We start from the raw sequence: 15,538 nt of genomic DNA, 5'->3' as shown, positions 1-15,538 counted from the left end.
TTTTTTGGGCCATGGGCCAAACTCTGGGTGGGACCCTTTCATATCATCTCTTCTAACCCTTAATATTACCCCTATTTTAAAGATGAGGAACTGAGCCCCAGAAGAGCAAAGTAGCTTATTCCATGGTCTGACAGTAAGTGGCTGATTCTAAAGGTCTTTCCAGTCCACAATGGGTGCTTCCAGGTGGATAAGCAGCCCAGACGAGGAGACAGAGGTTGGGGAAAGGGACTGGTTGCAGTTGTGAGACTGGCACTGTTTTCCTCCCAAGCCTCATAAGAGGGGCAGACCTTGGGCACTTAGCAGTCAAGGCCAAGGGCCTGAGTAACCAGCTGGCAGCTAGGTTAAATCTCTGACCTAGATGAGAGGTCAGAGATCTCTTCCTATCCTGCAAGTTATGATGGAGTCTCCTTACAACACCTCTTTGAAGTGGTCACCTCCTTGGTTGCCTTCAGTGTTGGAAGGTTCACTTCCTCTAAAAAACAATCTCTTGTAACTAGGGACAGCTCAGATGGTTCACACGAAGCTCGAACCTACCTCTTTGCAGTGCCCATCTACTGGCTGGTCTTAGCCTCACACAAACAGGGCTATAACAGAGCCCAAATTTATACCCAATTGGGCCTACAGAGAGCTCCACAGCTTACCCTCTCTCCAGGAGTTCTCTGATGTGATTGGTTCTCTCCCAACAAACCCCATTCAGAACCAGTCTGTCCTCACAAGACTGGGGCCAGCCCAGGAAGGTGGCTGGAACTTGATTGCCACTTTTTTCCCATCTACAACTCAAAGGAAAACCCTTGGCTATTAGCTCCGTGAGTGATTCTGGCCTGAGGGTGTAATCTAAACAGATTTTTCCCAACACTTTACAGTCTTAATAACACAGCTGGCTTAGCATTATCTCCTACAAATACAATTAGGCTGAGTCAGTATTCAAGTCCTATGCGTGAAAATAATTTTCCTTCCTGGTTGAGAAGTTAGTACCATGAGGCTCTGACCCCAGACTCTGCCTGTTGATCTGGCTTTCCATGGTTTCTTTTTCCTGTGGGTGAGTAGATTAACTGGGGTAAGGAGGGGGAGTTGGAGAGGGGGGTGGGAGGGAGAAGGGCTGCTATAAGAGGTCTCTGAGACTCCCATACCCTACCCCCGCCCCACTCTAGCCATGAAGTATATTTCAAAAGAGAGGTTCCACTGGCTTCTAGAAAGTACTCAGACTGGTGTTGTGTCACTCTCTGTTAGGCCTGAATCACATCATGGAATTTTGGATTTATTTTCCCCTTCCTTTAGTACTATAGATGGTGACACCAATGCTCAAAGAAGTGAGGTGACTTGCCCAGGGTCACCTCGTGAAGAGCTGGCACTAGACCCTAAGTGTCTGAATTTCCCTTTGCTCTGAGTCCATCATGACCAGATTTACCCTGGGTCACCCCCAAAATGACAGGTGACCCCTCCCAGGCTTGTCCAGCAATCCTGGAATCATTATAGGCAAGAGAGAATACCAGGTTTTAGAATCAAATGCCCCATTTGCACACTAGGCGTCAAACACATGCAACTCATTAGCTCGCATGAGAAAACTAATCCAGGATGGGTTAAGTTTCTTGAAGCTGGACCCATACTGACCATGAAATGTTGGTTAAGGCTCCTTCCTAGGAGCCAGGGTTCTGCCTGGGGGTTGCAGTGATCCCTGAGTCCCCATACAGAAGAGCAGCCTAATGTGGTGGGGGAAGTGTTGTGCCAGGGGTGAGCTGGTTTTAACTGTGATCTAGAGAAAGGCCAAAGCTGGGAGTTGAACCAGGAAGGCTTCCCGGAGGAGGAGGCGGGTGGGGTCAGCTTGGTAGAACAAAGGAAGGAGTGAATTTTCTTCCAGGTGGTAAGAGATTGAGCCGAGGCTCAGATAAGGCTGGAAACATCCCTCCCCTCTAGCCCCCTACCCAGGGCCACCTCTCCGGTCTTTGTCCTTCCTTGCAGAGTCCGGGGGAGCCCCGGGAGGTGACAGTGCCCGGCCCTCGAGGCGGAGCTAGCTGTGGGGTGCGCGGCCGGTCGGCTCCGTCCCAGGGTGGGGAGCGGGGATGAGCAGGCCCCGCGGGGGGCTCCAGCAGCCCTTACAAGGAGCGTTGCCGCTCTCCGGGCGGCCCCGCCCGCCGGCCTCCGCCGGCTCCTCCTCCTGGCCGGGCTGGGCCGGGCCGCGGGAACGTAGCCCGCTTGGCGCTCGACGCCAGGGCCCCGGCCGAGGACATCGACGGGGCCGAGCCCGCGAGCGCGAGGGGATCCCCCGATTCGTTCTGCTGGGTCCCGACGGGCGGGCACGCTGCTCAGGGCTCTCCTACTGACTACCCGTGTCCCTCTTAGTAGCCTCACCATGTCCTCGGTGTTTGGGAAGCCGCGCGCGGGCAGCGGGCCGCAGAGCGCGCCACTTGAGGTCAATCTGGCCATTCTGGGACGTCGAGGGGCCGGCAAGTCCGGTGAGTTGGGTGGGCGGGCGAAAGGGAAGGGTTTGGGTGGGGACGTTGTGGACTTGCTTGCAGGCAGGCTCCCTCACGGGCTTTGGGGGCTTCCTGCACCCAGGTGGGTTGGGTCAGACAGTGTGATTTTCTTCTTTGCCTCAGTTTCTTTGTTGCTTGGTGCTCTCTCTACTTTGTCCTCAGCTCTTCCATCTCTCATCTGTCTTCGGTTCCTCACCTGCTTTCCTTCTCTGTGACACTAGGTATCTCTCTCCCCTCTGCCTGTCTCTGAGTCTCCTGGTCCTCAGCCGATCTCTCCCTTGCTGTTTTGCACCTTCCATCTCCTCTCCCTGGGGCCCCCATCAGCCCTGAGGACTAGCACCAAAGGGACCTGTTAGACACTAATCCCAAGCCCAGGCCCCTGTGAGCGTAGTCACAGCCTTGTTATTCCTCAGTTTAGGCCGGGGATGAAAGAAAGTGGTAGAGGTCACTGGCTGCTGGGATTTTCCAGGGAGGGGCTCACTCCAATTCCCTGGAATGGAACAAAGTGTGCATTCTTATCAAACGTATTTGTTTCAAGTCAGAACCCTCTCGACTTTCTGGAAACATGTTGGACCTAGGTCCCAGGCGGCTGGGACTTGTTCTTGATGAACCAAGATCTTCAGTTACCACTTGAGCCCAGGTGGGTAGGGGGGAGGGTGTCACCACAGGCAGAGACCCAGAGAAAGGGTTCAGCCCTGCCCCACTGCCACTTACAGTCCCAGGGAGCTGATGGTAGGAGGGCAGAGGGGCTCCTCCTGGGGCTATGTTACAGTTACAGCCATTAGTGACTGGCCGACGTGGGCTGTTAGCTATGAGTTTCCAGAGTATTCTTTGAGACTCCAGGGGATCCTACTCTCCTTCTGAAACCAGCCCCCTGACTCAGAGAGGGGACTCTGAATCATGTTTTCCTACAGAAAAGATTTGCCCTCTTCCTTTTGAAAATCAAACTGTGTCTGTAGCTCTGTTATTAGTATAGTTTAGCCAGTGACTACATGTATGAAGGAATTTAAATTTTAAAGTATGTATTCCCTGGGTAGTAGTTTGCAAAATGACACTGTTTGGAACCCTGGGAAAGAATTATAAGGATTTTCTTTAAAATATCACATTACTTTTTAAGAGTCCAGCATAATAATTGGCTGACCCTGGGCTTTATGTGGCTAAATTCTGAGCAAAATCAGAGTCCTATTAATGAATTCCACCTGGGCAGAACCTCATTTTAAGTTTTACATTCTTCATAAGCGCAAAACAGAGCCAAGACTTGAGACATAGAGGACCAAGGACTGGAGGGTGTTTACTTGGGACGTGAGTGTTCATACTCCTCCCCGGGGATCACAGACTGATCAACTCAGCTTTTTCTCTTTGGCTTATAGCCAGAACCAGAATAGATGCCCCCCATTCCAGAATCTTCACAACTTGACCAGCGTGGGAGATATCTCCCTTCAGTTTGACTTTCACCAGGCTGAGGCTGGACCCCTCAGTTTGAGTCTCTTTTTCTTTTTTAAAAGATTTTATTTATTTATTTGAGAGAGAACAAGAGCGAGCATGAGCAGGAGAAGAAGCAGAGGAAGAGGGAGATGCAGACTCCGCCTTGAACCCGACTCAGGGCTGGATCCCAGGACCCCAGGATCATGACCTGAACTGATGGCAGATGCTTAACCAACTGAGCCACCCAGGTGTCCCCAGTTCGAGTCTTTGTAAATACCCCTTAGGCTTGCCTCTCATGACTTTTCTTGCCATTAAAAAAAAAAAAAAAAAAATGCCAGGATGCAATTGGAGGGGCATGGTTCCTCATATTTCTAGTTTCTGCTGAGCTTCTTAAACCAAGTCCTCAGCTCCCAAACACATTCCCCCAGAGAGCTGAGCTGAGTGTCAGCCAGGGGTCACAGAGGCTAGATAAGGCCTCCCTAAATGAGAGGGACAACCTCTAGGGGCTAGCAGCCAGACACGGTGGGGGGAGACTGAGCCAACTTCTTTCTGCTTCCTGCAGCTCTGACTGTGAAGTTTCTGACCAGGAGGTTTATCAGCGAATATGACCCCAACTTGGGTAAGAAACCACTCCTTCCCATTCCTCCTACTGTTGTCCCACTTGGATCCCTGCAACACACATGACTATACTGTGGTGGGCCCAGGCCTGACCAGGATCTATCGTCTGGGGGCAAAGGGGAGGAGCCACCAGGATGACTCAGCCCATGGGACAATATGGTTTAAGTGCCAGAAAGACATCCTTCCATAGCCCACCCCAGACAACTGGCTTAATTAAGAGAACTGAGAGAGGCTGATTTGCCCTAAAATATGAGGAATGGTAAGACTTAAAAAAAAAAAAAGCAGAATGTCTGTAACTATTATTATTCTTTAAAATGGTCACTCGATGTACTTTTTAAGAAAAACTGGACAAAACACTTGAGAAATTCTGTAGTGTTACTGGTTTCTGACCCATTTTTGAACCACACAAGAAAACTTGTCTAGTTTTCTTTTTTTTTTTTTTAAAGATTTTATTTATTTATTTGACAGACAGAGATTACAAGTAGGCAGAGAGGCAGGCAGAGAGAGAGGAGGAAGCAGGCTCCCTGCCGAGCAGAGAGCCCGATGCGATGCGGGGCTCGATCCCAGATCCCTGGGATCATGACCTGAGCCGAAGGCAGAGGCTTTAACCCACTGAGCCACCCAGGTGCCCCAAAACTTGTCTAGTTTTATAGACATATCATGGTCTATTGGAAGAAAGGATGCTCTGTTGTCAGAGCTAAGTTTAAATCCTAGCTCTGCCACTTACTGGCTATGCAACCTTGAAGCAATAACCTAATCTCTCTGAGCTTCTGTTCCTCATCTGTAAAATGGGCATAAAGGTAGCTGTCTCAGAAAATTACTGTGAGAATTAAAGAAAGAACACGTGTAAAAGTTTTATCCTAGTATCTGATCCACAGTAAACACTCAATGCATGTCCATTTTTCCTCCCTCTCTCTCTTTTATTTTTTTTAAGATTTTTATTTATTTGGGGGAGAGAGAGAGAGAGAGAACGAACAAGCAGGGGGAAAGGCAGAGGGAGAAAACAGACTCTCCGCTGAGCATGAAGCCCGTGGGGCTCAATCCCAGGACCCTGAGATCATGACTTGAGCCAAAATCTAGAGCCAGAGGCCCAACCAACTGAGCCACCCAGGCGCCCCCCTTCCTCTTTCCTTAAGTTTACATTTATAACATTTGCTTATTGCAAACTGTTCCTGAGAAAAATAGTATGTCTGGATATGCTTAACCTTTTGAAAATGGGGGTTTGCAGTCTTGGATGGCTTTTCCCATTCATAAGTATTAAATAAGGCGCTTGTGGGACCCCTGAGGGCCCTTCTAGAAAATGCAGGGCGATGGGGCACAGACTGGAAACGCAGCAGTACAGCACTGGCTGCAGCATGCCTCTGATGGAAGGCACTGTGACATCTGGAGGGAAGAGCCCCTGAGCCTGTTGGTGCCCTCAGTTCAGGCTGGAATATTGAATCCCAGTGTCGGAGTAGGAAGGGACCTCAGGGCTACTGAGTCTATTTGATTAGCATGGGAGTGGGACACAGGGTGTAATTGTGTGCCAGCCAAGGGAGGTGTGGAGAGAGGCCAGAACATGAAATCAGATGGAGTGGAGGAAGGGAAGATAAGTAGGGAGGAGGTGAAAAGGAAAGGCATACAAGCAGGGGTGTCCGGGAAGGGGGAAATGGAGATTTCCAAGGATGGTTCCTCAAAACACATATTCTACCTAGCTCAGATAGGGAATACTTATACTAAAAAATATTAGCTGTTCCTCTGAAATTCAGATTTAATTGGTCATCCTGTATTTCCTCTGGCAGCCTGCCTCTAAATGTCTTCCTCCCTAACCCCACTCCTTACCCTTCTTTCAGGGTCCCTCCAGAAGAGCCTAGTACAGAGGTGGTTTGGGCTTTTTGATTGAGTAATTTTGGAGTTCTGACCTGAGAGCGGAATGAGTGGTCACACTGTCCAGGGGGTGAGAGGGGTGGGGAGCAGCTTCACAGTGGTCAGTTGCCCTGTCCTGAGAGCCTGTCAGCTGGAGAGATGACGAGAACCTCTCCTTCAGCATTCTGGGAGGCCCATGCCATGTCTTAGGAGTTCTGCCCCACCATCTGAACATTCCAGCCACTGTCCTATGGCTGGCCACAGCAATATGGGGACCCCAGGACCGGGACCTTTCTTTCTATGGAGAAAGGTCTGAGCATCCAAGGGAAGGGTTAGCCACCAGGACATGTAAAACAGCTCCTTCTCTTTTCTGAGGTCTTCTTTGAACCCAGAGTGAGCTTCTTGAGCATGGAAACCTTCACTATTTATTCTCATTTCTAGCACGGAGTACAGTACTAGGCACAACATAGATGCTCTTAAACATGAGATTGAATTTTGGTTTTAGGATTAGCCTTTAAAGAAGAATTCCAACTATTATCGCCATTTTACAGGTGAAGATATTGAGGCAGAGAGGGCTCAGTGATTTGCCTATGGAGAACCTCTGTACAAAGGAAGATGGGTCCCACTGCAGCAGCTTTCCCATAAGGGCAGCATAATGCCCTAGAGAGCCTGGAATCTCTGAGCCTCAGTTCCCCATCTGCAAGATGGGGCCAAAAGCCTGTGCTGCATCTGAGTCAGGGTCATGGCTGGGAGAGCTGGTCGGAGCTGAGAGAATCAGCGTCTATGGAAAGGCTATGCCTGTGCTGAGTGCTCCAGGAAGGGGCAGGGGTCCTCAGGAGAGGGGCTGGGGCACCTTGCCTGGCTTGCCCAGGGCAGAATGACAGTTTCTCACCTCTCTTGCCCTCATCCTGCTCCAGTAAGGATATGGGCACCATTTCCGAGGGATCATCCTACACATACTGACAAGAGTGCCTTTAGTGCCTTTAAAAGATTATTATTGGGTAATCAGGGGAAAAGTTTGGGAAAAGAAACTTCTCTCAATGTGGAAGTCCTCGGAATATTATTTACAAGGAGGAGTTGTGAAGCCCATGTGGACCCCAGAATGCTCTGGAGAGCAGGACTTGGTGATGAGAGGACAAGTTACTGTAACTTGGAAAGGACCCTCCACCTCCAGTCACCTCACTTGCCAAGGAGGAGGAAGCTGGATGAGATGATCTCCGAGGCTTCCCCCTGCTCACTCCTGCGTGTGCCACATCTGGACTGGGAGCTTCTGCTCTTCCCCTGTACTCTGCCCAGATAGAGCTGGAGGACCAGCTGGTCCCCTGAGCAGAGGGTGAGGGGGTCCCCACAGGGAGGCAGCCCAGCCTAGAAGACCTGAGTTCACTTCCCTTCCACTGATGGGGTGCTTTGTGGCAGTGGGCAAGTTCCCTCCTCCTCTGGGCTTCATCTCTCTACAGTGGAGCTAACAGTAACCTTGAAAGGCTATTTGCTGTGAGGAACCCCAGGAGACCAACACTGGGCTAATATTTTTCCTTGGACTGGGAAGGACACAGTGCCTGTTTCGGGGTGGGGGAGGGGGTGTGGAGCAACTAAAAGGGGGGCATCAGGCAACTTCGGCAGGAAAATAAAAATCTGAACAAGATGTAGGCATCTAGGAGCAGCTCTTCTTGCACCAAATATAGTTAAACGTTTGGGGCATATTTTCCATTAGGTTGTTTTTTTTTTTAATCTTTGAATAAGAGCAGCTATTTATCCAAGTCCCCAAACAGGCTGGGGATGGGAGCTGTCTGTGATTCCTGCTGGCTGCTAGTGGACCTGGCGTGTGTCCAGGCCTGGCTTGACTGCCAGGGACTCTCAGAGACAAGTGGCTGTGAACTCAGCCAGGGTTCGGGTGGGGTAGAGGAAGGCGGGGAGGGCCCTAGTTCTGCCTTTAGAGGTCTTCTTTGGGGTCACTTGGGGCACAGGGGCATCCAGGGAAAGGTGACAGCCAAGTGCACTCACACACATGGGCCAGTGGCATAGAGGAAGGTTAGAGATAGGGAGAATGATGGCCAATGTGACAATGAGGTCCTCTTTGCATGCCTGGCCAGTTGCACTTTCTAAGGTTTGAGGTCATGAGAACCAAAAAAAAAAATAAGGTCAGTGGTTTAGTTCATAGTATGGTACCAATGTCAATTTCCTGCTTTTGATCACTGTACTATGGTCATGTAAGGTGTTAACATTGCTGGGAGCAGAGGGAAAGGCACACAGGAACTCTCTGTACTATTTTGCAATTTCCACATAAGTCTAAAATTATTAAAAAAAAAGAAAAAAAAATCACCTAGGAATGTGAACCTGCCCTGTAAACTCAGGAGCACCACAGACCCCACTGTCCTTGACCAGGCATTTATGGTGTGCCAGGCCCCATGCCTAAGGGCCAATCCAGTCCTCGCACAGCCCTGTGAGGGTGCGTGGACAAGCACTGGCACAGTGCCTGGCACAGAGTAAACTCTGGAAAACTTTTAGGCAGTGTTATCATGTTATCCCCATTTTACTTTTTTTTTTAAGAGATTTTATTTATTTGAAAGAGAGAGCTGGGGGGAGGAGCAGACGGAGAGGGACATGGAGCCGGAAGTGGGGCTCCATCCCAGGAGCCTGAGATCATGACCTGAGCCGAAATCAAGAGTCAGATGCTCGACCAACTGAGCCACCCAGGTGCCCCATGTTACCCCACTGTAAAGTGAGGACACAGATTCTCAAAGAATTGCCATGACTTGGCCAAGTCACATAGCTAAAAGGTAGCTGAGCTTGGGTGTGACTCCACATGTCCAACATAAAATATTCGACTACACTAGAGTCCTCTGCTATTACTTGGTAAGGATTATTTGTAAACCTTCTCAGGGACTTCTTTTTTTTTTTTTTTTTTAAAGATTTTATTTATTTATTTGACAGAGAGAAATCACAAGTTGACTGAGAGGCAGGCAGAGAGAGAGAGAGGGAAGCAGGCTCCCTGCTGAGCAGAGAGCCCGATGCGGGACTTGATCCCAGGACCCTGAGATCACGACCTGAGCCGAAGGCAGTGGCTTAACCCACTGAGCCACCCAGGCGCCTCAGGGACTTCTGAATAGAGTCACACATGCACACACACACCACTACCACCACCACCATATGTCATATGCTTTTCTTTCCCGTCCTTTCTCCCACTGGGGGCTTCCTGCAGGCAGTGACCAGAGGGAAGAGGGTGGGGAGGCTTGTTGTTTGGGAGGGATGGGCTGGCAGTGCAGCCACAGAGGGCTCTGCTGCTAACCAAGCCTGTGGGCCACGCAGGCCACGCAAGTCCTGCAGGCTTGGTGGGTGGACCCGAATGCAATGCTATCCCCTGTGGCGTGCTCTATGACTGACCTCTCATGCTCTGAGCCCTGACAGGTAGAGCAGCATCTCCTGGCTAGGAGGTTCTGTCTGTGTCCTCCATTTGGGTGAGAGCCAAGGCCTTTCCAGTTTGTCCTAACTCAGCCAGCCCCGGAATCGATCCCCCAGGGTCTAGCACAGGGTGGCTGGGGCTCAGACCCAGTCTGCGACTGAGTGGCCTGGCCTGCCCCTGACCTGGCTCGCCATCTGTTGCAGAGGACACCTACAGCTCCGAGGAGACAGTAGACCACCAGCCTGTCCACCTGAGGGTCATGGATACTGCAGACCCGGTAAACTACCCCTGTGGGTACCAGGGTATATTACTCTCCAGGGTATGGAGAGCTGAGAGTCAGTGCGGCCTCCTGAGAAGTCCTTCTCCAGAGCGGAGACCTCAGATGGGAATTCATAAACTTAAACTCTAGTTTGCTATGTGACCCTGCATGAGGCACTGACCTTTCCAGGCCTGAATCTTTTCATTTGCCGAGTAAGAAGAGATGAAATGGGGTTGGGGAGATCTGTGGTTGCTGGCGTCAGCTCTGAGATCCTGTGCTCGGGGACTCGATGCTCATGCACACCTGGAGGTAGGGCATACATGTTTACACTGTGGCCCCCTCGGCCCAGGCCCTCTCAGTACACACATTCCCTCTGTGTTCTCACCACCCCCTGCCAGGGCTGGATACCAATTATTCCCAGAGGCCCAGGGTCACCATCAACCTGACCCCAAACCAGCAGTGCCCAGGGACAGCTGGGTCTCTGCAGCAGCCATGCTAGAGTCTTGGCTCTGTGCCCCAGAAGCCAAGGTCCCCGAGCCTCTGGCTGGGTGGTGGGAGTGAGGCTCCGGAGACAATGCCTCCTTTCACACCAAGCCAAATCCACACTCAAGCACCCCTTTGAAAAGGGCTTGGCTGGGGAACAATATACAAAGACGGAGGGAATGGGGAGGTAGGATGGAGGAGCTCAGGTGAAGGCCTTCATCCCCAGCGAGGCTTCCCTCCTTTGCCCCAGGACACCCCCAGAAACTGTGAGCGCTACCTGAACTGGGCCCACGCCTTCCTCGTGGTGTACAGCATGGACAGCCGCCAGAGTTTCGAGGACAGCAGCAGCTACCTGGAGCTGCTTGCTCTGCATGCCAAGGAGACACAACGCAGCTCCCCAGCCCTGTTGCTGGGCAACAAGCTGGACATGGCCCAGTATAGGTGAGCATGGACCGTGTGTCCTCATTTGGGAAGGCTGTGTGTTGTCATCAGGGGTATTGGGCTGCTAAGGAAAGTTATCCCCACAACTTTAGGTTAAAGTGTACAGTGTGCGTGGCCTTTCAGACAGGCCAGGGCAGGAAGAAAGAGCTTCTGGCCCACACGGGGGTTGGACCCTAAAAGTCAAAAGAGAAGCCACTTCTTCCTTCCTCATGGGGCTTTGTGGTGTCTCTTGGCCTCACCCTTTCTTGCCTGCCTATATGACCTTCATCCCCATTCCCCGTAGCTGGCTGGTTATTATTTGGTGCCCGGTTCCCGTTCTGAAAAGAAAGGCCGTGATTGGCTCGTAGAGTCAGGGGTCTGCTCTGGTCCAACCAGCTCTCGCCTCACCCAAGCGTGGCGCCAGGCTCACTCCCACCATTGGCGGTGCTGAGGGCAGCTCTTCTTTGAATGGACTGGACTTGAACCAGAGGTCACAGACTGGGCCAGAGGACAGATTACCAGCAAACTCCGCAGCATTTTGCTTGGAGAGCAATGTTTTAAAAGACCTGGAACTGAATGCTTTGAGGAGGGGTATGCTCTTTGCAGCTGACCATAGGCCTTACCACTCCCCATGGCTTTCCTCCACTCTCTCCATACATTCCAGTTGCTTGCCTGGCCCCTGAAAGCATGACGCTTCCACCTGATGGGTAATCCCTGTGCCCTTCTCTACCACTGACCTTTGTCCCTTGTGACCTATCCACCTTCGGAGTCTGGCGCCTTCCACCCACCTTCCATCTGTCCCTCCCTGCTCATGGCCAGTCACTCCTGCTTCCCCAGACCCTAAAGGCCCGCTGACTGGGATAAGGCAGGAGAGGATCTTCGGTGCAGAACAAATCAGATGGGCAGTGGGAAAGGGACGTGCAATCCCATGAAGAGAGGCCTCCATGGGAAGCTTTAAAAGCCATCAAGCCCTCAGACCAAGACAAATTCCATCTTAGGGAATGAAGGAAGTTGTGTCATCTTAAAGCCAAAAGGTGGTTTTTGAGGAATCCTAGAACCCATGATGCCTGGAAGAGGGGTCAGAAGACTAGATGGTGGTAAATCTATCTTCAGTATGAAGGGGGACACTAGACCGCTGTTTTGATCCCAGTCTTTGCCACAGGGATTGTCCAAAGATGACTGGGGAGCAAATAACATTGACTATGGGGCTCAGACAGAGCAGCTTCATTCCGTTAGGAGAGTCATGCAGTTTCCCCTCATTTCCTTCTTTGATCCAGGCTGGTGGTGGGTCAGGATTTGATGCGGTCAGTCTTGTAGCTGAGATCGCTGTGCTCTCATGATTGCCTTGCAGCCACATGCTAAATCGTGGGTTAGAGCAGTGGTTCCCGAGCCGCCGATAAATTGCCAGCAGGCTGCTGCACAACAAGAAAGGATCATGTGACGTGCCCGTGTCTCCCATTCACAGACATGTATGCGTGCACGAGGTGCTAGTTTCTGGAAACTTAGGATTCAAGTCCCCACAGTGAGAAATTTTCAGACTCAAGCTCATCATAAAAACAAAAAATATGAAGTATTCAAAAAGGGGTTCCTCAGGAAGCAGTGAGCTCTCAGACAGGACACGAGCCCTGGGCGGGGCGTCCAGATGCTCTGCCCCTGGCCCTTTTTGGCCCAGTCACTCTCCTGTCTGATACTCCCCTGGGGAAGCTGGCCCACTCCCAGCCCCCTGTTCTTGCCAAATTAGCCTTGGGCCCCAAACCTCTTCCCATCAATACCCACCAGTCTCAGGGGCTGTGCCACTGTCTGCAGGAATGGCCGGTGCGGCAATCAGCAGGGCAGGGAGATTCAGCCAATGGAACCTTGGCCTCAAGACCTCAGGTACCATCATCCCTTCTTTCTTCTGGACATCTGAATGACCCAAGAGCCAGTCTTTTTCCTCTCACCTTGATACCCATGGCTTTCAGGCCAGAAACTTCCAGGACCTCCGCAGTTAAATAAATAGTCAATCCCATCAGGAAAGATGGTATAGGACAAAGCTGACAATAGGTGTTTTTCCCTCTCCCCTTTTTTCCCTCTTTCCCATGAAATGTCACCCTTGGTCTCCTCTGCTTCTCCCCTGGACAAGCAGCAACACTTTCTGCATGAGTCCTGAGAGCTCTGCCAACCACAGGCATCCTGAGGCACCTCACCTTCCCTTCTCTGGAGTCTCACACCTTTCTGTCCAGATCCCTGCTTTTCTCTGGAGCTGATCCCACAGGCCAGGGTGGGGGGGTGGCTTATTTCCTGACCGAGGACCCATGCTGGCCTAGAGGGAGGCAGGGCTGGGAATGACCATCTTCTTCCAGCCACAAGCAGGGTTTAGCCAGTAAGCTGCCCCCTTGCCCACGCTTTGGTCCTGAATTCTGGCTTCAGTGACATCAGCCATCATTTACTGAGCCCGGACTCTGCGCCAGGTACTCCACCGGGCACACAATGCAAGTGGTCTTTCTTAATTCTTTCGGTAACCATGCGAAGCAGATGTCTTTATCACACTGTACTGATGAGATGCCTGCAGGTCCCCAAGCCCGTGAGTGGGGAGATGAGTGTAGGTGTGGGCCGGCCTGACTTGGATGTGTGCTCCTGACCCTGCCTCGTCCTGCTTCCCCCACCAGGCAGGTCACCAAGGCAGAGGGCGCAGCCTTGGCAGGCAAGTTCGGGTGCCTGTTTTTCGAGGTCTCAGCCTGTCTGGACTTTGAGCACGTGCAACATGTCTTCCATGAGGCTGTGCGGGAGGCACGGCGGGAGCTGGAGAAGCATTCCCTGGCCCGGCCCCTTTTCATCTCCGAGGAGAGGGCCCTGCCCCACCAGGCCCCTCTCACCGCCCGGCATGGGCTGGCCAGCTGTACCTTCAACACGCTTTCCACCGTCAGTCTGAAGGAGATGCCTGCTGTGGCCCAGGCCAAGCTGGTCACTGTGAAGTCATCCCGAGCCCAGAGTAAGCGCAAGGCGCCCACCCTGACCCTCCTGAAGGGCTTCAAGATCTTCTGAGGGCACCTGTCAGGATCCCAGGCTCAGCAGCTGGGCGAGGCTGCATGACAGGGGCTGGCTTCTCACCACTGCCTCTGCCTCTGTTGGAAGAATAGTCCTTGCCCTCTGGTGGACAGCTGACCGCTCTTCCAGCACCAAGTAATGTCCCGGACACCCAGTTCACTGTGTGAGCTGGAGGGACAGGCAGGAATGCTGCTCTTCCTCACTCTAGGCCTTGGTTTCCATGGTAACCGCTGCATTTCCTGACCCCAAAGGGAAATAGCCCCTGAGACAACCCAGAGACCTGGGGTTAGCCTGAAGTGGAAGGAAATTACAGTGTCCATCATGGTGCCATCAACCCTTCCTGCTCCAGCTGCAGCCAGATGTGGCCCCTAGTGTGCAGCTCTGGATGGTCCCTAAGCGTTGGCCTGAGAACGTGCCGCATGAGGAGCAGTCCTGAGATCCTAGCACCACCTGGTGGACAGGAAGGGCAAAGCGGCTACAGGTTGTGCGGGTGTGGCTTGAGCCCGGCCCTCCTGTGGTCCTCTGACTTCACAGAAGCCCAAGACAACAAACCCCACAGTTTATCCAAGTAGAGTCTAGTTCCAATAATCCTATGCGACAGGCTATGGAACCAAAATTCCCAGGAAGGGCTACTTCCAGTACTTTGCCTTTCAGTGAGGACTGGGGGCTCTGGGGTAGGGAGCTTCCAGTGTGTTTTTCCCCAGAGACAGGGCCCCCTTATTTCCCCTTCTTAAATGAAGGACTCTCTCCACAGACCTTCAGGACCAGCCTCCTGAAGTCTAATAATCAGAGCTGCAGATGTTCAGCTGCAGGTGTTCAAAGTCATTCTAGTGACCGGCACCCAGGACTTCCGGGAGCCTACAACTGGGGTTATCAGACCCCCAGTTGGCACTGTCAGCCTGCCCCAGGCTTGTAGGTAGAAACACAGTACACCATCTGTAGTCTGGTCTAGCAGGACCCAGTAGCAGGACACTTTGACAGGGGGTCTGAATGTTCAAAGTCCACTTTTGAAAGATGGAAGCTAAGGCATTTGGGGTTCATACAGCAGGGATTTTTTGTATACATTATTTGGGGTTACCGCCACAGCTGATAGAACAACACTGTGGCTTAGACACAGGATCCCAACACTCTCTTGGGATCCCATTGTTAGTACAGGATCTATAGTTTTCTAACTCTATTTACCTTGAGGCCCCTGTCCCCAAGGAAATCTCTCCTGGGCCCTCAGGAGATAAGCAGGTAAATAGGAGGGCTCTGCTAGGAGGAAAGGATGGGAAGGGGATTCTAAGCCCAGAACCCTGCTCTTGGCAATTCTAGGGCCTTGGATTAAGAACAACAGATCTAACCCAGACTTTAGCCCCATTCTGTGGATGGAGAAGCTGAGGTCAGAGGGAGGCTGTGAACTCCTCAAGACCACAAGAGGAGTCCTAGCCAGGTTTCCAGACCCACAGGCCGGCTATGGATTTCACACTCCCGCTCCAAGCCGCTTGTGTTGGAACACCGCTGTTTGAACAAACTATGCAATTCCAAATGCCCACTTCCAGAAGCATTTTAATAAAAAGCGGGTAACAGAATATTTGTTTGATTGCA

The 15,538-nt window shown here is 51.8% G+C and overlaps 1 protein-coding gene across 1 annotated transcript; it reads left to right on the top strand.

The window, feature by feature from the left end:
• Window positions 1-2,210: 2,210 nt before the first annotated feature.
• On the top strand, window positions 2,211-15,522 carry RASL12 (RAS like family 12). Its single transcript, XM_044230896.1, has 5 exons — window positions 2,211-2,453; window positions 4,462-4,518; window positions 9,966-10,039; window positions 10,755-10,945; window positions 13,573-15,522. The coding sequence occupies exons 1-5, from the start codon at window positions 2,351-2,353 to the stop codon at window positions 13,946-13,948; spliced, it is 801 nt and encodes a 266-aa protein (XP_044086831.1). The 5' UTR covers window positions 2,211-2,350; the 3' UTR covers window positions 13,949-15,522.
• Window positions 15,523-15,538: the final 16 nt, after the last annotated feature.

This window comes from Neovison vison, chromosome 13 (assembly GCF_020171115.1).
Source record: "Neovison vison isolate M4711 chromosome 13, ASM_NN_V1, whole genome shotgun sequence".
NCBI classification, from domain to species: domain Eukaryota; kingdom Metazoa; phylum Chordata; class Mammalia; order Carnivora; family Mustelidae; genus Neogale; species Neogale vison.
Note: the sequence above shows the minus strand (reverse complement) of the source record. Positions and strands in the feature narration are given on the sequence as shown.